Source organism: Acipenser ruthenus, chromosome 21, assembly GCF_902713425.1.
Source record: "Acipenser ruthenus chromosome 21, fAciRut3.2 maternal haplotype, whole genome shotgun sequence".
Taxonomy (NCBI): Eukaryota; Metazoa; Chordata; class Actinopteri; order Acipenseriformes; family Acipenseridae; genus Acipenser; species Acipenser ruthenus.
This window is the reverse complement of record NC_081209.1, coordinates 19,536,849-19,561,104: the sequence shown is the minus strand read 5'-3', so window position 1 is coordinate 19,561,104 and position 24,256 is coordinate 19,536,849. Positions and strand designations below refer to the sequence as shown.

The window sequence follows — 24,256 nt, the reverse complement described above, 5'->3', positions numbered from 1 at the left end:
TTAATGATTTTTCAAAATAAGTTAAAGCTTAATAATTCAATATATCTGCAGTAATCTCAGCACACTATTGCTGGTATTGGGTTTATTTAGAAAGACTTATCTTAAGAACCTGTTATTTAAATGTTTTAATGTCTGATTGTTATTAAAGTAACCAACAGTACACAGAAGTTAGATAAATCAAACAAACGTGTTCTTGTTTTATATTTCAATGACATGAAAAATGTGTATGAAATGTTATTTTTGTGTTTATTTGTAAGTATCTGCTATTTGGGGGGCCAGGCTCTTCAGCCAGTGCGCGCACACGCTCACACACACAGGGTCCTCATGCTGTTGTTTATTTGTATACAAATCAACAGTTAATATGTAAATGTAACCTGGTTGATGTGAGGCTATGATAAAAGTTTGGAGAAGATTTGTGAAAATTCAAGGCAATTATTCACTATGTCGACTGACTGAAGTATCTAAGGATCCATATTTTCAATGAATTTCAAAAAAGTTACTTTTGGGTTTACCAACTAACTTTTTATACACCAAGACAAATAGTTTATATCCCAAATGTCAAAGGTACACCACAGCAATACTGGATTGTCTTCTACACAGAGTGTTGGTTTTACATATATACGGCTTCAGCATTACAATTTAAAACAATGTATACAGTACTTGACAAAACACATGCAAATAAAACGTTGTGTATAGAAATACAAGCCATAGTAAAAGTCCACTGCGTTTTCATTTTTTCTTTATTAAAAATGTATTTACAATATGAGTAACATTGGTATTAGTTACAGATCTTTAATATTTTTTAAATACAATTTGTTACCATACTAAACATATTATGTACTTTTGGTTGGCTAATGCACTTCCACTGCAGACATTAATGTTCTGGGAATCTGTCCAAAAATAAATCTTAAGTTGAAGTTACTGTAATAATAAAAACATGCTATACTCATAGTACAAGACCAGAGACACAAAGATCTAGGTTCACTGTTGTTATGCCAAAATAGATACTGTACTTGCATTTTTAACTGCTTGAATAGTTTTCAAACACTTTATAAAGCACTGTTGGTACTGAAACTTACAATATCATTTGTGAAAAAGAAGCTAAATGCTGAGCCTCCTTCATTTGTCCAAGAAGTCTATGAAGTTATTTCAGCCTCACAAACTCCTAACCTTCCACAGACAGTGGTGAACAGACACACAGCACACAACTGAAACACAGACTCTGCCAGGCAATTTTTTTATTGGGACAGGTAAAATAAAACAAATAAACAAATCAGATTCAAAATACATGAATTCAATATTCCATTGCATTAAGGAATTGTAGTTTGTGAGGTCCTGCTTTACCCTCTTTGAGGTCGGGTGGGTTTATTTCATTAACATGATTACATGGGGGGGGGGGGGGGTGTCAAATCATGATAGTTTAATCGCCATTTTATTATATAAAATTGGGCATTGCAGTCTACAGAAGCAAATGTGTATTATGTGTGGTACCCATATTGACCACAGGTTACTGAAGATCTATGCACAAGATAATAAAGCTGACGTCTCGGATAAAGGTTGCTGTTATTCATGTTTACCATTAATACCGTTTGTTTCTTAATGCTAGAAATGATCAACCTGTATCCTTCCAGAAGAGCACAGCTGGATTTTAAAAGCACAAGATTGCCTCAACCACCGATCCATGGTTAGCCCGAGATTATCCCTAAAAATAAGTGGTTGATGCAATCCAGGGGGGCTCCATAGTACGGTAAAAGGCTTGTGGTTTATCCTGGCAGAATATAGGTTTGACCAAATCAACCATATTTTTCCAAATAAAGTTTGTTAAACTATCTGAATAAGTCCATTGCCTTCAATATAACAAACATAGCACTGTGATTATTGCAGTACAGTCATTCATATTTTCAAAGTTTCAGAATCTCAAATTATTATTATTTCTTTAAATCAGCGGATTAAAACAAAATACTTTATTCTAAAAGAGGTTGTCATATTAAAAAAAAATGTGGGAAGGCAACAAGGAAACAAATGGGATACTTTTAATATCAAGCTCTGCGAGGCTACAACTCTGAACCTACAGTAATAATAAGTAGGTCTCATACTAGATTGTTTAACTCTTCAGTAGCAACTGAAATCAGTCTCACTTTTTATTAGAGGACAGCATGTTAAATTGTTACCAGGTTCTTTCGTTTAATAAGTGCCATCAATTCTAAACATGAAACTACAGCTCTATGCCTACCATTTAGGTCACTTGCAAGACTTTAAAAAACTTTAATGCACCAATAGAATCAATTTATACACCCTCAAATACAGATGATTGGACACACTCTTTTTGAGCAGTTAGTCTATTCAGCCCATTCTGTTAATTATACAGAAGCCAGTCAATTTTCTTCAATGGCAAGAAGTGTACATTTAGAAACAAACACAAAATTGGTTAAGTGCAAAAAAAGCATCCATACAAATTGTAAGACCAATCATAAAGAGTACACTACTGAAAAAAGACATGAGCAGGGTCATTTCTCATTGGCCAATAACATTTTCTCCTTTCCGTTGTGTTAATGGCAGTCGTACGTGCTTACATTTGCTTTCCAGCACAACAGTATGACACTTAGTTATGCTTGTTAAGATTACCTAGCAGGAGTGGCAATAAAACTCCCATTGCAGAACAGTTTGAGCCATTCCAGGTTTTACTGTGAGCACAGCACCCAGAATCGACTGCTGAACAACGGCAGTTTTATTTATATTCCTCACTATATTTCTTTATACAGAGGGCAAGAATATGTGATGACTTGCATAATACTTCACTATTAACTCAGTAGTGACAACACAATGCTTGTCGTTGTTCAAGGCTGTGGTACTTAACATCAAGGCGACTGTTGTAACAAGATGTTGCGCGCTACATACTTAAGGATCCCTCCATGCTTAAAAAATGCAATGTCCATTTCATTTTCAAAAAGAGCAAAAACCTTGAAAGTCTTTCCTGTGCTTGTCTGAAACAAATAAAGAAAAAGTTTAGAACACACAATTGTTAATTATATGTTACAAACTACCCACCAACAAAGCCGCGAGAAAATGTTTGAGTTCATAACCTAGAATGTTTTAATGGCTCAATACAGAGGCTCTTTCGACAAAGGAAGTGCTGTACTCTCAATTCATTGCAGCATGAAACCTCTTTATAGCATCCCACGCACACTATAAGATGTATTTAGGTTAAAGTTAACGGGCAGGATTAAAATCTGACAAATACACTTATAATCAACTAGAGCAGCTGAGTTTATACTCAGGAAGAACGTCAATACAGTTCAATTCAGTTTTACCTCTGTTCTTCAAAAAGTGTTTAAAGGCCTGGCATTTAATAGAATTTGGGGTTACATACCTTTACAGTCAGTTCATGTCGTGGTGACAGGTCTTCAGGGATTGTTAAAGAGTACTTCTCCTTGCCAGAAAGTCCCAATGTGTCAGCGTTTTCTCCTGGAAGGAACTGAAGAGGAGCAATCCCAATCCCAACCAGATGGTTCTTGTGCATCTTTTCAAAGCTCTCTGCAATCACAGCCTTTACACCCTGAAAGTAATACAAACCATTAAACTCAGAGAAACAAAGCTGCTGACAGGGACAAGCAGCCAAACAATGCATTCCTTTGTAAAATTCCTTCATCAGGGACAAAGATGTTTAATAAACATTGCATACAAATCAGGAGTTGTGATTTGGACTAAGAAAATATCTTCCAAAATCAATTTAAAATGATTTTGTATGAAATTATTTAATACAAAATTACTACTAAATTAAGCCGTTTTCTCTCTCTCTGTCTTTAAGAACAATCCTATTGCCTTGCAGATGTGAAAGCACTAGCCTTGCAATGAGCTTGAACAACTTACCAGTAGATAAGGTCCTTTGGCAGCCCAATCTCGAGAGTTTCCAGAGCCGTACTTCTTTCCTGCCAGAATAATCAGCTGGATCCCCTCCCTCTGATACCTGTCTGCTGCCTCATACACGTCCAGCTACAACAAAGAGGGAAATCACATAGGATTACTTTAAAAATCACTTATTACAGGGGGCACCACTCACAAAAGTTAGCAGTTTCCCATAGACACTGTGATTCTGGTTAACTAGTGTGGATGATATCATCATCAGGCAACCCCCTCATGTCTTCCCATTACAGAAGACTCAATCCACTTAACCAATTATAATTTGCATGACTAAAGGTGTTGACACAAAGTAAAGTGCAGCAGTGTACCAATAAACTGAAATGGATCTGTGAGGTGAGGTGAGCCTAATGGTTATAGTTAAAAGTATCTGTAGGTAAAACAGGGTGCGTTAGCAGTGCACTTCCTGGGTCATTTCACCTGGAGAAGACATGGGGTGAAATGAAAAGGAAGTAAAGCAGTAACAAACTTCCTGGGAGGCAAGGCGAACAAAAAAAAACACTCCCAACACATTAAGTGTTAAAGTGTTAGCGTGCAAGCACACTTACAGTTTGCCCTGATGGTATGTGCACAGTTTTCGGTGCTGTTTTTCCAATAAACCGATTGAGCAACTTGATGCTGGCAAATGTACCCCGTGTCATCACTGCATCGTTTCCCCTGCGAGCTCCGTACGAGTTGAATTCTCGAGGTGTGAGTCTGAAAGAGATCATTCGACAAAGTGTTATTGCCAAAGTCTTGATCAAGCCTACAAGATAATGTATAAAACATCCATCCATCTGTTTTCTTCAGAATCCTTACCGTTTGCTTATCAGGTATTTAGCAGCAGCACTGACCCGGGCAATACTTCCAGCAGGTGAAATGTGATCCGTTGTAACCACATCTCCCAAAAACAGCAAGACATGGGCATTCTCGATGGACTGAGGGCACACTGGCTCTTTGGTCTGAAAAAATGTTTGTTCATAGAATTTTAGCCATTTCATAATGTTATATTAAGAATGATGACATGAGGCTTACAGAAGAATTTAAATAAAGCACACCAGGTATAAACCTCAATACAATCATATACAATAGAGACAGGCAAAACAAAATACATTGCATAAATATTAGAAACTACACAGAAATCTTCAAGGCTACACAACTGTAATAATGATGTTGCACTTCTTGAAGACTATCTTTATCATATATTAATTAGTGCTGGGACAAAAATTCATTCACATATTCAAACAAACAAAATGTACTCAGTGGCAAAAATTAAAATGTTTGTATTCGTTCATAGAACATTCTTTACAAATGACGAAGATAAATGAAGTCTGAAAAAAAGAAATAAATATATAAAACACACTATTGTACAGGGAGTGTTCTCTCCTTTCTTTAACAAATTATTTCATTGGGTTCCGGGTTAATTTTATTCAAGCGATTTTTTTTTTTTACTGTAACATGGCACATGATATTGTGTTCCAGCTAATTTAAAATTAAAGCATATTACACTGGGCTTAATGCTACTGTTTATGGTTTGCATGCTTGCAGCATAGTCATTATAATAACAACACTTACAAGCTTATGAAAAAACGAAGGACACCTAATATATGTAGATTTGGGGTCCCATGGGAACAAAACAGATTCTGGGGCTTCAAGACTATTCCATCGTTTGTTTTCTTTCTGTAAATGAAATACAAATGCAAAGGTCAGTTTCCACAACTCTAACGTGTTAGATATGATAAAGACCCAGACAGCTTTGTCTATCACTGACCTCTATTCTGTCTTTCAGTTGACTAAACATGGACGGGATGACAGTCTGCTCCTCAGCCTGCTGTAGCTCGTCACGGGTGGGCCAGATATCACGCAAATACATTGCTCTGCCTTCTGAATCTACACCTGAAAGAAAAAAGAAAAAACACCTGAATGATTTTGCAACCATTCGTTCCACAGTGTGCCCGACACTAACACAATGCCACATTACGGTTTAAAAAAGTTGATGCAGACTAGTCACACAAATGCAACTGAAACACTGAATTTCCAATTCCAGTATTTTTGGTTTTTATGTTATAAATACTATGTTGATTTTTAAAGCGAATGGTTTTATGAGGGGAAACCGAGCAATTGGCTACTGTGGATTTGGCTAACAACTAACAAATCCAGTTTGCTGTGTTCTCTTTAACCAGTACAGTGCCACAGTTTTAGTTTAACTGGAAAATGAATCAATTAAAATCGTCAGAAATGTTTTAAAATAAGTTTCTGCATAAAAAGTGTGTTTGTTTTAAAAAACTAAATATTTAGCATTAGCACAATTATTCAAACAAATGCTTAACATAACAGCACTTACCCAAAGGTTCAGTTTCAAAGTCTATACTAACAGTGCCAGCTATGGCGTAAGCTACCACTAGTGGCGGTGAGGCGAGGTAGTTGGCACGCACACAGTCACACAGACGCCCCTCAAAGTTCCGGTTGCCAGACAACACTCCACATGCTACTAAATCACCCTGCAAGGAAAGCACAAGAACCAGGTTTTGTATTAGAAGAAGACATAACCGATAAAGAGGGATATTAAAACAGTACTGCATTATTGAAATAACGTGCAGATATTTTAAATGCAACACTACAGATGGAAGGCTTCTGCTGCTTTCTGGGTCCTAATCACTCACTGTGCTGTAGTTCAAACTCATCCCATTATTCTTCATTTATTCTTCATTTCTTAGCAGACGCCCTTATCCAGGGCGACTTACAAGATATTGTTACAAGATATCACATTATACATTATTTCACATTATACAGTTATCACATTATTTTTACATAGAATTGCCCATTTATACAGTTGGGTTTTTACTGGAGCAATCTAGGTAAAGTACCTTGCTCAAGGGTACAACAGCAGTGTCCCCCACTGGGGATTGAACCCACAACCCTCCGGTCAAGAGTCCAGTGCCCTAACCACTACTCCACACTGCTGCCATTGTTCTAGCTGCTCCCAGTCCATGTTAACTACAGCACATATACCTGGAAGTGACAGTCAGTGCATCAAGTGTTGTATCTGACATACAATGCACTCCGTTTCTAAGAATCACTGATATAAGAATCAACTGCATACAGTGATTAAAACCACTGGGACAAAATCATTCCTATACTAACCAAAGTAATATACTCCGCTTGTAAGAATCAAGCAATCCGCTTATAAGAATCATTTCGGGGTAAACTGACTACATGTGATACGGTACTTGATCAAGTGCAATGACGTGTACAGCCAATAAAAGCGGTTTTTCAATTGGAATTTGATCACATCTGGCATGATTAGGCACGTAGGCAGCATGGATAGTGCAATGATGCAGGAAACACTGCATTGTTTGTAATCAGACAGTGACTGCGCCACTGCATTGTGCAGGTATGTTTTTTGTGTTCTCTTGCTAGTGAAAATTTGTTTCAATAAAGTGAATACACATTCATTGAATACATACCGAGTACAGCAGTGTTATTGTGCGATATGCATGTAGAGGGAGTGGGATTGCGGCGCGGTGAGGAGGAGGTGGGGGGGGGGGGGGGACGGACAGGGACGGAGTGGACGGGGGACTGCAGAGCTTTGCATCTCCGTTTAATGAAAAACTAAGATTTGCATCACAACAGAAAATAAGTAAGCCACAGATGCTTAAATGCAGTGGTAGTCCTGACAGTAAAATACTGTACTGTAATGTCATTTTAGTTCAAAGGCCATTACACGTAACACCGGACAGCAGTTAAACTAGGCACCCTCACGAGATAATCGCTTCTCAAGTATACTGTAGTAAAATAGGATTCTGCAGCCTTGAGTACACATAATCGCAATCATATAACAAGCTGCTTACCCACGAGGACTTGTTTTGATGTACTGTCCTCAGTGATTGAGCACTACTGACATCTGTATATTGTATTTAAACTGCTGATGGCACGCTTGTGCTAACTGTAATGCAACAGAGTGGCCGAGGGCAGTGTAAATGATCAGGCTGTAGTCTTGATTTACAGTTTTAAACCGGTGTTGGTTTTATTTTTCTTACACTGCGGTGGCGAAACAACCACTAATTAAACAAACAAAATAAACCTAGCTCTCAGCTGGAGCACTAACTAAACAGTACTTCGTGTGGAACAAACACTAGATCTCTTACTCGAGGTTTGGTTTCTTTTTGTTACTTCTGCTTCCTTACACCTCTATACCTCCATCACAAAGCTAATCGGCTAAGCCATTTTTATCGAGGTGTCATTAACTTTAACAAGCAGTTAACCAACTGACTGTTATCCATAATTCGTTAAGGAAATGCAGCTGTGGATTTTTCGTGGGCGTGCATACATGCGGGAACTCGTGACACCTAGTGGTCAACCCATTACACTGCAGCCAGGGAACAAGCTCTTATCATTCTCATACTAAGTTTGATTCTGCACCACAGTAATCATATCGGTCCACTTTTAAGAATCAGCCACTTATAAGAATCAAAACACCCAGGACGGATGTGATTCTATAAACAGAGTGCACTGTATCTGAATATCTTCAAGCGAATGAAAAACCACTGACACAAAGATAACCAGTTAAGAAAATGCATTCTGTGTATCTTGTACAAGATGACTTTGTTTAGTGTTCTTGCCCATTTGCTACCTGAACAATAAGTTTAAAATATGCTTAAAAGCTTAACCTGTTTAATAGCATCTACAACAGTCTCTGGAAGAGGAGCAGTGTTTCCAACGCAGGTTTCACACCCATAACCAATAACCTCGAACCTGCGAAAAAAGGAAATTATGAGAAAAACAGTACTATAGGTACACAAGGTAAGATCCAAAACATAATTCATTAAAAAAAACAAGGTGCTCAGCAAAAATCTTATCCCCACCAAAAAAGGAACTTAACAGAAGTCTGAATTCTTTCAAAAGCATGTCAGTGAAATTACAATATCCTCAAGAATGTATGAATGCCAGTACCAAGTTTGAAGAATGGTTCTCAGTGTAGCATTCACACAGACACCATACCTCCACTATACACCCCCAATACAGGAGGATACATAAAACAAGAACAGCCCCAATATTTTTAGGGGTAAACTCTGAAGAACCACTAAACTAGGCATTTGGATTCCACAGCACATTACTCCCTGCAGTCTCTGTAGCAAAAGCCAATACCTACCCGAGCTGATTGAGGTAAGGTAAAACACCACTGGCACTAATGTAGTGTGTAACCATTCCACTGCCAGGCGACAGACTTGTCCTGATGTAAGGCTGAACAACCAGGCCTGCCTCCACTGCCTTTTTAGCCAATAGACCTGAAACAAACACAAGAACAACTGTGAGCCCCTTCAAAACAGGTACCTGTAGATAAAACAAAGCACTCCCAGTGTAATAATGTGATCTTCAGAATGCTGCTTCTACATACAAGTAGAATGTAAATGCAGACATATTAAGCTGGAGGTCAAGGTGCTTTAAATAACCCAGACATTTTTAAAGGAAAGCAACAGCAGCTTTGCCAAACCAATAATTTGTACTGCATGAGACTCTTTCAACTTGGCAAAGAGAATTCTAGAATAGTATCCTACTGTATGTCAACAGGTAATACTTAAACCATTGACTCTCACCTGCAGCCAGCATGACAGATGGATTGCAATTGTTTGTACAGCTGATCACTGCAGCTATTACAACAGAACCATGGGCAAGTTTATACTCGGTTCCTTTGTGCATGAAAGGAATAACTTCATTTTGTTTTTCAGCAGGAATGTGAAACCCCTTGAAACCAATCTGAAAATAAATGCAGAATTAGTCGATTAAATACATTAGTAAAATATGTCTTGGGGTGCATTAATACAGATCAAGAGTTTTAGATCATTAACATTATGTTAAAGGTGAATTACATTTTTTAATGGTAATTTACTTTAAGCTGTTAGTGAAGAATATTTAAATCGAAGGCTCCTTGCAGATAATTCAATGCAACACTCCCAGTCAACTTGGTAAGGACTCATGAAGGAGGAGGCTTGGTGGTCCAGTGGTTAAATAAAGGGGTTTATTACCAGGAGGTTCCCAGTTCAATCCCAGCTCACCACGGGCTCACTGTGTGTGACCCTGAACAAATCACTTAACCTCCTTGTACTCCGTCCTTCGGATGAGACTTAAATCCAAGTTCCTATTGCAAGTGACTCTGCAGCAGCAGTTGTGATGCATAGTTAACCCCCTAGTCTCTGTAAGTCGCTTTGGATAAAAACATCTGCTAAAATTACTAAATAATAATAATAATAATAATAATAATAATAATAAAAACACGTCAGGCAAAGGTAAATCGGTGATTGATACTCAAATGCGAGTCAATGAGTCCAGCTTCTGTGAGAAAGAGTGATTGTTTTAAAAAAAGTAACATTCGGAATTGTTTTTCCTACAAGGACTCAAACTCCCAGAAGCAACTCACCAGTGCTGGATGCATTCCTTCAACGGGAAGTGCAGCACTGAAGTAAAGCACTTCCAAATGCCACTGTACCAGTACAATATAAACCCAGCTCCGCTTACCTTTTCCTTTAAACACTTCTGAAAATCCTTCTTCGTGTCAGTCACTGCTACCCTGTCCTGGGGTCTCTTAGGACCACTCACATGCGGAATGATTGAGCTTAGATTTATTTCTATAACCTAATGCAACGGAAAAGAGAATCGAGTCCATTCATTGATTCCTGGCATTTTCTCAAGACAACAACACACCTTCAAGTCTTAAACATGGTTATTGCTGTTAATAAGAAGTAAATAGATCCACAATAGATTTGTTCTTTGAACCTGGAATTGTAAAACGGAGGTATAGTTTGTAGCATACAAAATTCCCTCATGTTTCTTAATATGCTTTACCATCCCTCTATGCACTTTACCATGCTTTCACAATGTTTTACTACACTGCCTAAGCCTTACACAGATATGTACAATCCATTATTCCAGAGACACTAACTCAATTCAATATTAAAATGCCCCTTCATTTTTTGGACTGTATAACAGGAATGATTCTGGAAAAAGACTTCAGAACATATTTCATCATGTATGCTGGTCTTTAGGGAATCACCAGGCCCACACAGTTTGCATTCAATGACACAAAGCCAGCAGTGAGATTTAGGCTCCTTAAACAGCACTTAGTTTACAAATGACAAGGGCATTAGTAACATGAACAATAATTTAAATCCACAGAGCTACATGTTCTATTTCAAAACCAACTGAACCAAGATTACACAGACATACTTCTTTGCATTTACTATGCAAACTCACAACCAGGGCATATCTTCCTTAATCTATTGGGCGATAAATCCAAATAAAACCAATTTCCTTCTAAAAACCAAAACCCTCACCTGTGAATATTCCGGATCTTCTGATGGATTCTGGTAACTTCTGAACAATTTCACAGCTTTAAGATAGGCTTCTATTATATCAAGTTTTTCTTCATCAAAGTCTAAAACAAAATTGATACAATAAAATTAACTGCAGTACAAATTTCTCACTCAATCTAAAATGGGCAAAAAAAGGTTAATGGCTTTCAATGAAGTCTGTTAAAAGCATGCATCCCTGGGGACACCTGAACTGGTCTAAGAGATATCGCCACTAAAAGTATCGACAATGGGTCTACAAAAACATATTTAGATTTTGTTAATTGAATGACTGGTTTCTTACTTGTCTGTTTTAGGTGCTTAAGTGTAACATCATCGACCGGGAAAAAGCTCACAGTGGCACTGTACTCAGGGCACATGTTGGCGATTGTAGTCCTGTCTCCGGCAGACAGCTGCGAAACCCCTGGCCCAAAGAACTCCACAAATTTACCAGCAACTCCTGCTTGTCTAAGGTGCTGGAAACAGAAAAAAAATGTATGAAGACCAGAAAAAAATACAAAAATGAAAAGAACTAAGATCTAATATCACAAAAATCTGCCTACCTTAGTAATGCCTAAAACAATATCTATTGATGTGGCTAGTGTGCTTATGGATCCAACAAGCTTGCACCCAACCACTTGGGGCAATGTCAAAGAGACAGGCTGGCCAAGCATAACAGCTTCTGATTCAATACCTCCAACCCCTAAAACAGAGGAAAAATTATTAATAGCAAGCACTTGCTTATTATTACATGAGGGCTTGTACCAAGGGTCAACACTAAAATTCTGGTCTCTGCACTCAGGATAATGCTCGAGGGAATGTGCCCTTGCAAAAAGTCTTTATTGTCAATGCCCAAACACACTGCCAGGAATATAGGAGCCAGGATTTGTAAGCGAGAAGTAAAATACAGGCAAAGTTATGAATCTGGTAAATGGGGAATATGCCAGGAATGTGGGAAAACACTTTAAATTAATCTGAAGTTGGCAACTCAAGTCTAGAACTTTATTCTTACATATATTCAATCAGATAAAAAATGTTTTAAATGATACTTACCCCATCCTAATATTCCAAGGCCGTTAACCATAGTGGTATGCGAGTCTGTACCCACCACACTATCAGGGTATAAAAAACCACCATCATCACGCACAATGTGGGACAAGTATTCTAGATTCACCTGGTGCACAACCCCAGTCTCAGGGGGTATCACCGTCACATTTTTAAAGACTTTAGAGCACCACTGTGGGAAAGAATGAAAGTGAAACATTATTTACCAGCACAGAAATTAACTGTACTACATTGTACTAAAGGTGTTTTAAGTAGAACTTATGTATAAATTACATAATTTTAAATAAAACTGCTCCTATTTTTATTTCTGGTGCATTACACTTAGCAAACCTATCCTCACAGTTTGGATTTAAGTATAATCGAATAAACAGCTGATTTTATACAAAAATGATGGCAAGCAATTATGAGAACACTCCGAATGTCTGTGCACTGGTTGACTGCAGTGTCAGGCCATTATGTCACTTTTGGAGATTTTGGAGGTAAACCTCTTCACAAGATCAACAATTTCTAGCAAGCATAAGGCAGTTTTATACACAAAAAAGGCACCACAGAGAAAAAAAAAAATCACTTAATTGTAAATGGCATTAAATGTTCCACATCGAATGGTGGAAACTTAAGAACCCTGAAATTGTGCACGCTTTCCCTGTACTGTAAATAGTCACAATGAGGGTGCAAAGCAAAAATACCATGTAAATGAGTTATAAATATACCTTAAAAAACTGAAGCCTTTCTTTATTCCTGTTGAATTCAGCATCTTGGCTCTTTAATGCTGTTTCTGGCCTTTGATCAAGAAAAAAATGGAATTAAATACAAATCTACTGAAACACATAAAATTAGTGTCTACAGTGTAAATGCCTGGCCTATAATAAACCAACAATTTAGAAAAAAGAAAAAAAATAGGATTCATGAAAAGCTATTAAAGTAATGCCAATGTAAATGTAGGAAATAGTGATCATACTCAGACACAGGCTGAAGATGGAAAGGGCAGAGTATTGGTGAGTTTTCAATCTGGACAGCAGCCCTTCCTGGCGTATCCGTGCTCGGCTCATCACTGCATGATCCTTTACAGCCCCCATGTCCTCCACACTGGGAGCTGCGCGGCTGTGATTTGGCAGGAGAATACTTGGCAGCTGATCCCTGCTTCTCACCTCCTCCAGGGTTTGGGGCATTCTGAATTGCACTGTAATAGAGCAAAATATTTAACAGACATAACAACACAGCACAGGACATACAAGGTGGTCAGTACAGGAGGCCAGTATGCAAATGTCCTGCCAATTCCTTGTTGCTTGCACAGAATGCAGGGAACATCCTTTCATGCTGTGATTATGTCTCGATTTTCCAAAAAGAAAATTGTGCATGGATAAGCTGAAAACATTTCTTCATATGTAAAATATTACTTTTGAGGATTGTACAGAGAATAGCACTGAATACAAGGTATTTATTAAAAGCAGCAGAGCACAGAATAGATGATGAAAAACATTAGAACTATATTAAGCACAAAAAACAATTACATTACCATTTACTGAAGTCGATTTGCAATGAATGGTCTACAATGAGATCAGTTGGGCACAGAGGGTTAACCTGATAAGGATCCCCTCCGAGTTTCATCACTGCATCTCTCATGGCAGCAAAATCCACCAGTGCTGGAATACCCCTAAAACAAAAGAAAAAAATCATCACCCACATTTTAAACTGTGCGTAACACGCCCTAGAAACAGCAAGCATTATGAACTAAACTTCCCTGATGGAACAGTGAACGGGGAAATGACACAGCATAGTTTGTAAATATTAAATACAAAAAAACATGTGGAAAAATAAAACGCAGTTTATGAATTATGTATTACTGGTTTCCGAGATATGACCAGACTACAGCCGGCGCCGTTTTATCGGGACGTCTCGGGAGAAGAAAAAATATCCAGAATAAATGGCTGACCCAATTAAACAAGAGGCAGTGAGACGACCTTAGGCACACTTTATTGATTCTTAATGAAATGAAAAACAATGAAATCACATCACGATTAAATGTTAAACACATCATTTGAAATACGACAAAGTGTTTTTTTATTATTCCTAAACAAAATTAAATCGCACCTGCAATGTTCACACGCCAACTTTCTTTGCAACAGCAGCCTGCTCTGAAAGGCGATCTCCATTCATCATTTAAAAATACTGTATCCCAATTCAACAAAGTCACATCCCAATTAAATGACATAAACAGCATTGGGAAGAACCGTCTCCCAGAGTTGTATCCCATTTAAGCAGAAATCCTGATTATCACTATCCCAATTAGGTGGCGCCGACTGTATAACAAAAGCCCCTTCTGAATGGATAAAGTCTAACAAGAGTTTCACGTGACTACAATAATGCATTATCAGGAATGCTGGGGTATCACAGTGTCTATCAAAAGAGGTAAATCCTTTAAATGTTTCCACTGCTGCACCCGCTGCCTTATTTGTATCCTGTCTGTACGTATCATTTATTGAAATACACAAGTAGGTGGCCTGACATGGTGTATGTTTCTTTATAAAGTATGTGCCAGGAATATCCTTACATTGGAATACAGAATTCCAAGCTGAATGGAACTCTCATATTCCAATGCACCGAGTGCAAGGCTGGTGCCGGTGGGGGCCTCAGGGGGCCGCATCCCCCCAGTTCAGATCTATTATTATGCAGCAATACTCACGTGAAATCCTGAAGGAGAATACGAGCAGGAGAGAAGGGCACTTCTGCATTGTTCTGCTGTTGCCTCCAGTTGAGAATGTTCAAGACATCCTCTTTCTTCACATAGAAACCATCACACTTCCGGATGGCTGCTTCAAGCAGCACACGGATTGAAAAAGGCAAGGACTCTGCCAGAAAAAAATGACATGAATAAATACACTGTAAAGCCTTAATCTACTTTATAATTTCTTAAAAGAAAGCAGCAGGATTGATAGCTTTTCTTTTGTTTACTGTACCTACCGTATCTGGGGTCGTTAAGCTTCTGAGGACTAAAAAACTTCTTGTCTTCATTCTTTTCACTTTTGAGTATTTCAATTAAATCTTGGAAAGGGTGCTCTGAAACAAAAAACAGCAAACAGAATTTTACTTAATTAAATAATACTTTCACAAAAAAGTCGGTAGAAGTCTGTCGGTGGGGAGCTAATTCACAAAACGCATGCAGGTCTTTCAACATCCCTCCACATCAACCAAGGGCTGAATAATAGGATGTGTTCAGGACTGAACAGGTAAGTTACGATTGTTTGGTTCATTAGGTCAATTGTATATTTATAGCAAGGTCAAGTCTAAAAAATGCTGGATCTCTTGGGATCACTAATAGATATTCCAGGTCTTTACAGTTAAATATTAAAGCCTTTTCTCAGTCATCATGGGTTACGTAAGGTCAGTTTATATTAAAGCAATGAGTTACGCTTTTACTTACCACTATTTGCTTAAAAAAAAAAAAAAAAAAAAAAAAAAAAAAAAAAACGTACGGTTGAATTTAAGAGTGGCCTTGCTTCACAACAGCAAGTGCTTAAAAGTGCCACAAAGTGATGTGGTGACTTTGGCAAACTATCGCATTGCTTAAATGAAAATGTATAATTTTGGCTTGTAATTGCAGTAAAGGGGGTCTTGAGGCCCTTGGAGTTGTATGAGGGCCGGACCTGCGGCCCTCTGATTAGGTTAAGTTGCCCACCACTGCTTTAAAGTTTTAAGTATTAAAAGTTGTCAGGATGTCAACAATGAGGTACGGTATTTCAACAGTTGTAGCAACACCTGGGGACGTGCAACGCTGTATTTTTCAGAACCCCGCTACTTACTCAAAGAGCAATGCAAATTACTCAAACGCACAAATAATGAGCCGCAATGAGAGTTGCCTGTGCATCGGGCTATTCAGCCATCGCACTTAGAGCCCAGCGGTGAGTTAGGAGAGCAGTCGGTGCTGTATGAGAGTCGTGGAGCACGAAAACCAAACCAACCAAAAACATAGGTCAGAGAAAGTCCTTACGGCTGAGGTCACTCAGCATGAAATTGAGTTCTTTGGAAAAGCCTCAGCCAACATCAGTTATGCTACTAAAGAGGCCATATGGTCCTCTAAAGTGGAGAAAGTCAATGCTGTGGGTGTTACCAGAAGGACAGTCAACCAGGTGATGAAAAGGTGGCAGGACCTGCGGCGGCGCACAAAAACAAAACTCTGAATGCAGCACAGACCTGCAGCAGGAACAGGAGGAGGAATGCCATCCACGTCACAGCGGACACCGCTGGAGAGGCTAAAGTCTCACTTTACAGCAGGTAAACTCAATGACCCAAAGCATTATCTTGAGCACTGCTCCTCATATATATATAAAACTTTAATACTGTTCAATTATATTATATTGTACTAAAAATAAATTATCATAAGACTTATAGTTTTCTTAAATTAAATATGCATTCTCTTATTTGTTTTTCCCCACTGTTCTATATTTCTGCTGTAACTGCAAAATATAAAGAAGTTGTACTGCACACTATAAAGATGATGTGATACTGACATCGCATGGCACTCTTGCACCACAGCAAGTGGGTTGAAAATGAAAGTGATTAAAAAAAAAAAAAAATTCGTCGTTTCATGCATCAGTATAGTACATACATATGTATATAACTTAAATGTACATCATCTACAGCTGCAAGTTGCAGTACTGTGCTATGATTGGGTGGAGGATTATGTAACACCACAATTTAAGTTTCTGTGAACGCCTAAAATGGTCTCTAAAGAGTGGAGATCCACCCTTGCTTTATCTTTGTTATCTAACACATTGCATACCACCAGTGTGTGCTATGGAAAGATAACAACAATATAGACAACGCTACACTTTGAAACTGCAATTATATTCGTGTTGTGTACCGTTTCATCATAACACATCAGAGCTAACAAAGACAATTGAGAAGAGAGTCCTTAGATAAGTTAGAAACGGCTCGTCCTGTACAATTCAACATACGCTCAACTGGTTAAAATATGTTTTGCAATACTGATGTATTTGCAGAAGAACGTACACGTGGGGTTAAGGTTAAAACTATACCGAAAAACTAAAGATACAGACGTAAGAGAGAGCATTCTCAATTACACCCTAAAATAAAATAGGTTGTCACACCACAAAAGAATACACACACAGAAATTTAAAAAAAAAACAGCCAGGCTGAGCTGTCAACACCAGTACTTTTTGCAAGAAAGATTATGGCCTGGAATACAGTTAGTTATACACCCTCAGTTACCTTTGAATTGCATTAGACAGTAGGAGCAGCTAAACAGTGAAACAGGGAAATGTGTGTTCATTTTAAACGAATGCTTTTTAATCAAAAGCAAAAAACAACAGATTCCACTACCTCCCCCCTCACCCCTCACCCCTCACCCCCCCCCCCCCCCAAAAAGAATCATTTTCCGGTTTGTCAAGGATGTTCTGAAAATGAAAAAAGACGGAATTCAAATTATTTTTTCATAACAACCAAAAAAAGAAAAAGGTCGTCTAACCAATTTGATGACCAATCATTACAGAAATATATCCTAACCCAAATCGCGTGTCAACCGCTGTCACCGGGCTTTAGTAGACAACTGTGTCATTGTTGTTTTTGTTATTTTATTTCGCTGAGGCCCCTTACCTGAAGCTTCTACAGCGAGCGCCATGACGGAATCTGAAACAGACACGCACTCCTCTCTCCTCCATAGCAACACCTCCCTGCCTCCCGACCAATCACCGCACTCCGTGCTCACAGCTCATCCGCCACCGTCCGCTCTGCAGCGGAACAGCGTTCGCTTCCAATCACATAAACAGGACATACTGAGAAAACGCTTACAAACACGTTGGAATATACAGTAATACAACCACCAATTGTCACAATGTTATACATTATTCTAAGGTTAGATAAAAACGTGAACAGGAAAATAGCTTGGTTACAGAACCAAAACACTTCACACTTTTTGCACTGACCAACATTTAACTCTGACTGTATAAATATTTTTTAACATTATCACAGACATATTTGGATTGAGCTAATTTTTTTCGGTGTCTTATACTTTAAATTCAGAATGATTATACATGTTTGGTAATTTTGACCTTTCACCCCGGTGGGTGTCATGGCATCCTTGCGCTCCTATTGGCTGACTGACAGCAGCATGACTACTGGGCGGGCCCTCGTACAAGTCTGTGTATGGTTGGGGTTCTGTGATAATTTTGTAGGCCAGTGCTTTCAAACATTGATGTGGTATATTTTAAAATAAATAGCCATGCAAATGGATTCATGAAGATACTGAATACGGTAAATGTAGCATTTCACTTTGTTTTCCTTTTTCTGAGGTAACATTTTGTAAGCACGTCACTATGACACGGCGCGGAAACTGTAGGCAGGCACACTTGTTCAATATAATAACGATACAAATCGATAGGTTAGTTAAGTCAAATTGTGTTTTGTTCTTTGCTTGTTGTATAACTATGGTGTACAGTCGGTGTTTATGAGTTAAAACAGTAGAAGAATCGATGGGGGGGATGGGATATGAATGAACTTAATGTAAGCAAGGACATCGTTTTGTAACTGCATGACGGTATATTCTCATTGATACGGCGGTGTGCTTGCCAGATTTATGAACGTCAATCCTCAATAATAATATTGGTATTTGCGGGGTGAGTTGGGGACCTGCACACTACAGCACGCTGCTCGTGTACTAGACCTGCCTGTGTTAAAACAGTTCTATTATCATTTGCTAAAATCGGATATGTAATCATTACATTAATGAACAGTACGGAAGATGGTCATAATATTATTAAACTATTTATTAGGGCCCAACTGAGACAGCAGCAGCAAATGTAATTATCCTGTCAATTACTTATTCATTAGATCAAACGGGTCAGGTTCTGTTGTCCGGCGTCAGCCCTACTAGACTATTATTACAAAGTTAATGTACTAATGCCGGCTTCACTTTATCATGAAGTAGATGTGGTCAACAGAGTTCAAAGGTCACACTATCCCATGATTTTTTTTTCTTTTTAAAATCCGGAAAGCATGTACAGTACTGCAAGCAAGATGGCAGCCAGTAATGTAGCAATAGAGAAAAAGGAGAACCATCTCAGTCACCAACCATTCATACTGCCACTAGGGAAAAAAACACCAAACTTGATCAATTTTCTACTGTGTTTGTGTATGCTGTTTTATAATATCATTGTCATAGAAGACAATACAATTATTATTATTGTAGGAAATGAAAGTGTTTGTTTATTATTCTTTGTGGGACATATTTTCAGGGTGTTTTATACACCTTTTGATCTCTACAGAAAGGTTTGATTTGTCTTGCTTGTTTCCCTCTGGCAGTTCGAAACACGAATCTGATGTCAAGAGCTGTTGGGGCCAAGAATGCAGGAGAAGCGCAACGTGCAAATCATAGAATGGGAAGACCTGGACAAGAAGAAGTTCTACTCCTTCGGGGTGTTTATGACTATGACCATCCGGGCGGGTGTGTACCCGGCCACGCTGATCCGGACCCGGCTTCAGGTGCAGAAAGGGAAGAGTCTTTACACCGGGACCTTCGATGCCTTCTTTAAAATCTTGAGGTCCGAGGGGGTCCGCGGACTTTACAGGGGATTCCTGGTCAACACGCTCACGTTGATATCCGGACAGGGTTACATCACCACCTATGAACTGGTTAGGAAGTATGTGTCCACTTACACCTCGAACAATACTGTGAAATCTCTCGTGGCAGGCGGGTCTGCGTCCCTCGTGGCTCAGAGCATCACAGTTCCTATTGATGTGGTCTCGCAGCACCTCATGATGCAGGGACAGGGAGGCGACATGGGCCGATTTAAGGTGAACGCCAAAGGGGTACGACCTGCAGAGCACAAAATGACATTCGGACAGACGAGGCACATTATCATTCAGATTTTCACAACCGACGGCTTTAGGGGATTCTACAGAGGGTATGTGGCCTCGCTGTTAACATACATCCCCAATAGTGCTGTGTGGTGGCCTTTCTACCACTTCTATGCAGGTAAGGTCATCCTTTTTGTTGGCAATAGCATCTCTTAAAATACAATACACCCCGAACTTTAAACACTTAATACAATTCTCATTTGTGTGGACAAAGTGTTCAATAAATGTTATCAGTGACATTTAAAGACACATTGCCTTTTAAATATTTTACAGTAGTGGTGGTAGTATTGAAGGTGTGATTACGTTATGGTGTTTCGTTGTACAATAAAATGTAATATGTGTTTAAATAATTATTGTTTGATCAGAGCTTCCACTTATGACATCTACACAGTCATGCTGGTCATTTAGTGTGTTAATGCATGTTGTGAAAACAAAAAAAAACTACCTTGTATTTGTTGGAGGGTACTGTAGTGTGTCCTACTGGTGTCCTTAGATCTGTCTTCCCTCAATAGAAAATGTGTCTTCATATCGCTAAACCCTACAACATAATGTAAGTAAACAAACATGTTTCTACTGTATACAAAATGAAAAAGAAGGTAATCTTATGTGATTACGTTTATAATAATAGGGTATACATTATTTGGTATTCAATATGTTTTTGTGGACATGTTGGTAACATATAGCCCCACACCAGTTGTAGATTAGAGCTGTCAGTATCTTGACCTACATTTACCATATGTAAACATATGGAGAGGGTGACAAGTAACTGAACCTCCTTACTAGGTTTTATCACAATCAGATAAGCCGTTCTCTCGCTGTTAGTAAAAGTGGAAATGTGAGGAGCAGACGGACCGGAAATGCCTGCTATCGCCCAGATTCTCTCTTATCTTTTGCTGAAGAATGTCCTTACCAAGTTTCACCACAAATAAATACATGGTTCTCAAGTTAAAAATCGAAAGTGTGACCTATATCTATATACAGTACAGGCATGTCAACCATTTGCCTGGGATATGGAATTGAGTTAAACAGCATTTCTCAGCCTATGACTTTCCTGCATTACAGTTTAAGACCGGGGTGTCCACTCACAGTCCTGGAGGGTCATTCCACTCCTGGTTTAACACTTGTGTGTTCTGTTCACAGAGCAGCTGTCCAACTTGGCACCCGCTAACTGCCCACACCTCCTCCTTCAAGCCATGGCTGGTCCTATGGCAGCCACGACAGCGTCTACAATCACAAACCCTATGGACGTAGTGAGAGCCAGAGTGCAGGTAATCACTTACTGTAGGAATAGTGACACAACATGACATGCTGTAAAGATGTACTGTACAGTTACAAAGCTAGGCATTGTACAAACTTGGTTCATATTGCGTTTGATGTTAAATGTGTAAACCAGAAATAAGTTATGACATCTATTAAAATAGTAGTTGCAGAGGTTAACTTGGTTCCTGCGGTTTTCCAAGGAAATACATTCATCATAGCCATCATCTTTTCCTATTCCCCGGGAAGGAGTGCCGATGAAAACAGAAAATGAAACTTGCTAAGGACATTCTCAGGTTATATAAAGGCTGTCTGCTTCACTGTATGTCGCTCACATTTTAAAATAGGCTAGAGAATTGCTTATCCATATGTGATTAAACTCAAAAAGGATTTCTTCAGGCCTTACAAAGTACTGTAATAGATAACTCACCTTTTAGACTACGTATCTGACTGGCGTTCTTCATGGGAACACCATGAAACCTATTATACAACAGGTTTTACCACTGACCAGTTTCTGACCAGTTGTGCTGATGACGTGCCGCAATTGAGTAGGATGAAGATACTGGTATCCAAAGACAACAGTAGAAAATAATTAGGTATGATTGACACCCGTTTCATTTGCTGCGATTTTCCTTAGCTTGCAAATCTACACCAAAGAATACACTGAAAATGATTGCATTACATAGCAAAGCCACTGCAACCCGTTGAAACAATTAAAGAACTGACATTTGTCATCATGGGCTGGTAAGGTAATAACCTTCCTAAATACAGAACATCTTTTGATTAGATTATATCGCTAATAAGTACGTGTGTTTGTCAGGTTGAAGGCAGATCATCTGTGATTGAGACATTCAAGCAGCTCATAGCAGAAGAAGGAATGTGGGGCATGACTAAGGGGCTGTCAGCCCGGATCATCTCCTCCACACCTACAGCCATTGTCATGGCGGTCGGGTATGAAACCCTGAAGAAAATGAGCCTCCGACCGGAGCTTGTGGATTCCAGACATTGGTAGACTGCAAGAGGAGGAAAGGCAGAAAGAAAGCAAAACCGATTCCATGTTCTCTGTGCACAAACACCCTTTTTATGTATGCTGGCCTTTTAACTTTGTTGCCTTGTAATAGAAATAGTAGAGACATGTTTTAATTATTTTTAAGAGAGGCTGACATGAAAAATATATGTTATGTATGTAACTGGAATAGTTTTAACCCTGTTGCATTGCATCCAGAATACTGGGGTTAATGGACCAGACACTTTTAAAAGTTTTTTTTGTATATATATATATTTTTTTTTGAAAGGATCTCACAATCAAAGTATATTTCAATACATTATTATTAAGCTTTTGTTTGGTAAATTGGACACTCCAAATGGATAAATAGAACTGAAAATAGTTCTATGTGTATGTGTATTCCTTACCAGTTATTGATTCCTACAACCCATAATTACATCTATTTGTATAATTAAGCAATCTATTGTACATACTCCCTCCCCTCCCCCCAGCATCGCAAAAGTAGAGGGAAAGTTGAAAGTAAAAAAAAAACACATTACCCCCAAATTAACATCAAACTAGTTTTTTTTTTTTGTTTAAAAGCTGCATTTTAATACTGGGAGGAAAATCAGTAAAAAGAAAACCCACCAGATGTGTTAAAACCATTTTAAATGGTTTAATTATGTGTATGAGCTGCAGTGTGTATAGTGTACAATTTAAGTGTTTCTTTGAAAGCTTGTTATTCATATAACTTAAATGGCTTGTATGTTTGATCTGAACATGTGTATATGAATCCACAATTGTGAGGGAATGAACAGGCACAGTAACATGTTGATAACAAAGGCTTCCCCCAAACCCCCCCTGCTGACTCCTAATAGAGGAGCATAATCATTCACCAGCGCACATCGGTGCAATTTGCCATGCTAGTTGCACTATTGTGCATTTATATTCTTTACATGTTGCTCAAGTCTTAATATAACATGAGCTGGTTTCATAGACCCTGACTAGCACAGATCTCAGACTACATTGACCACAGTATCATCAGGCTGTCCAAGGTTAGTGCTGATTGAGGTCTGTGAATCCAGCCATTTAAATACGCCCCCTTCGAGCAGAAGCACTCCAAATCACAACCTTCACAGTCCATTCAGATACTGTAGCATCACCTCTAGAATAAAAACAATGTTCTGTATCGGTAGCAGTAGCTTTATCTGAACCCCTTAAACAGCAATGCACGATTTAGCATTCAGGAGAAAAAATAATAATATTATATATATATATATATGCACACACATATAAAAACTGTTACGGGTCAGCATTTTTTTGTGTTTTAGCAGTACTTATGTTGGTCACTAGGTGGGGCAATAGATACCAATGAGATTCTAAATGTAATTCTTGTTACTTTTAAGGAACCTGTTTAAATATTATTATTGTGTGATATATACCAAATAGGAAATTGTCAATGGACTCCCTTACTTTCCATAATTTAGAGACTAAGCACTTTTTACAGCACATTTTCAATGTCATTTGTGAATACTTCTAATGGTCCACAGATAGGGTTTAATTTGTTTTATTTGCAGTTTGTTTAATTAACTACTCTAATGTTTATTAGGGGGTTTGGTGAAAGCATGTATTGTAATGTGAAATACATTTGTCATAATTACATGGTAATAAAAATGTTAGTCAAATGAATGTTGCATTCCTGTTTTTTGTGCAATATAAAAAAGTGCAAAACTTGGGCGGTTTAAATGGCAGGTGGCAATTGATGAAAAATAAAAGTCTGAATATTCCCACAAATTATAAAGCTGGTGTATAAACAGAAGTACTACCATTATAT

The 24,256-nt window shown here is 38.4% G+C and overlaps 2 protein-coding genes across 5 annotated transcripts; one reads left to right on the top strand and one right to left on the bottom strand.

The window, feature by feature from the left end:
• Positions 1-1,223: 1,223 nt before the first annotated feature.
• Positions 1,224-18,079, bottom strand: LOC117428368 (iron-responsive element-binding protein 2-like). Its single transcript, XM_034047261.3, has 22 exons — positions 17,922-18,079; positions 15,270-15,365; positions 14,992-15,157; positions 13,825-13,962; positions 13,267-13,488; positions 13,019-13,088; positions 12,297-12,480; positions 11,807-11,946; positions 11,548-11,719; positions 11,229-11,329; positions 10,414-10,530; positions 9,495-9,654; positions 9,050-9,185; positions 8,568-8,652; positions 6,242-6,398; positions 5,669-5,793; positions 5,473-5,577; positions 4,717-4,859; positions 4,467-4,614; positions 3,871-3,993; positions 3,371-3,556; positions 1,224-2,984 (listed from the first exon to the last, which is right to left on the bottom strand). The coding sequence occupies exons 1-22, from the start codon at positions 17,944-17,946 to the stop codon at positions 2,859-2,861; spliced, it is 2,925 nt and encodes a 974-aa protein (XP_033903152.3). The 5' UTR covers positions 17,947-18,079; the 3' UTR covers positions 1,224-2,858.
• Positions 18,080-18,345: 266 nt separating this feature from the next.
• LOC117964254 (solute carrier family 25 member 44-like) lies at positions 18,346-24,111 on the top strand. 4 transcript variants are annotated; one of them, XR_009308029.1, is made up of 4 exons: positions 18,347-18,578; positions 19,626-20,298; positions 21,326-21,448; positions 22,258-22,391. XR_009308029.1 is itself a non-coding variant. In XM_034907180.2 (4 exons), the coding sequence occupies exons 2-4, from the start codon at positions 19,668-19,670 to the stop codon at positions 22,447-22,449; spliced, it is 951 nt and encodes a 316-aa protein (XP_034763071.2). In that variant the 5' UTR covers positions 18,418-18,578; positions 19,626-19,667; the 3' UTR covers positions 22,450-24,111. The 4 variants fall into 4 exon arrangements, 3 of the variants coding, with proteins under 3 accessions (XP_034763072.1, XP_034763071.2, XP_058850910.1); XM_034907180.2 differs by having other exon boundaries at positions 18,418-18,578; positions 21,321-21,448; positions 22,258-24,111; XM_058994927.1 differs by lacking the exon at positions 18,347-18,578 and adding an exon at positions 18,605-18,705 and having other exon boundaries at positions 21,321-21,448; positions 22,258-24,111.
• Positions 24,112-24,256: the final 145 nt, after the last annotated feature.

Coding starts and splice junctions, on each gene's coding strand:
- LOC117428368 (XM_034047261.3), bottom strand. CDS start 17,946: ATGGCGCTCGCTGTAGAAGCTTCAG. Junction 13,963..14,991: donor ATTCTCCTTCAGGATTTCAC/GTGAGTATTGCT, acceptor CTTTTGTTTTAG/GGGTATTCCAGCACTGGTGG. Junction 4,860..5,472: donor CTTCGTTTTTTCATAAGCTT/GTAAGTGTTGTT, acceptor ACATTTTTTCAG/ACCAAAGAGCCAGTGTGCCC.
- LOC117964254 (XM_034907180.2), top strand. CDS start 19,668: ATGCAGGAGAAGCGCAACGTGCAAATCATAGAATGGGAAGACCTGGAC. Junction 20,299..21,320: donor TTTCTACCACTTCTATGCAG/GTAAGGTCATCC, acceptor TTCTGTTCACAG/AGCAGCTGTCCAACTTGGCA. Junction 21,449..22,257: donor TAGTGAGAGCCAGAGTGCAG/GTAATCACTTAC, acceptor TGTGTTTGTCAG/GTTGAAGGCAGATCATCTGT.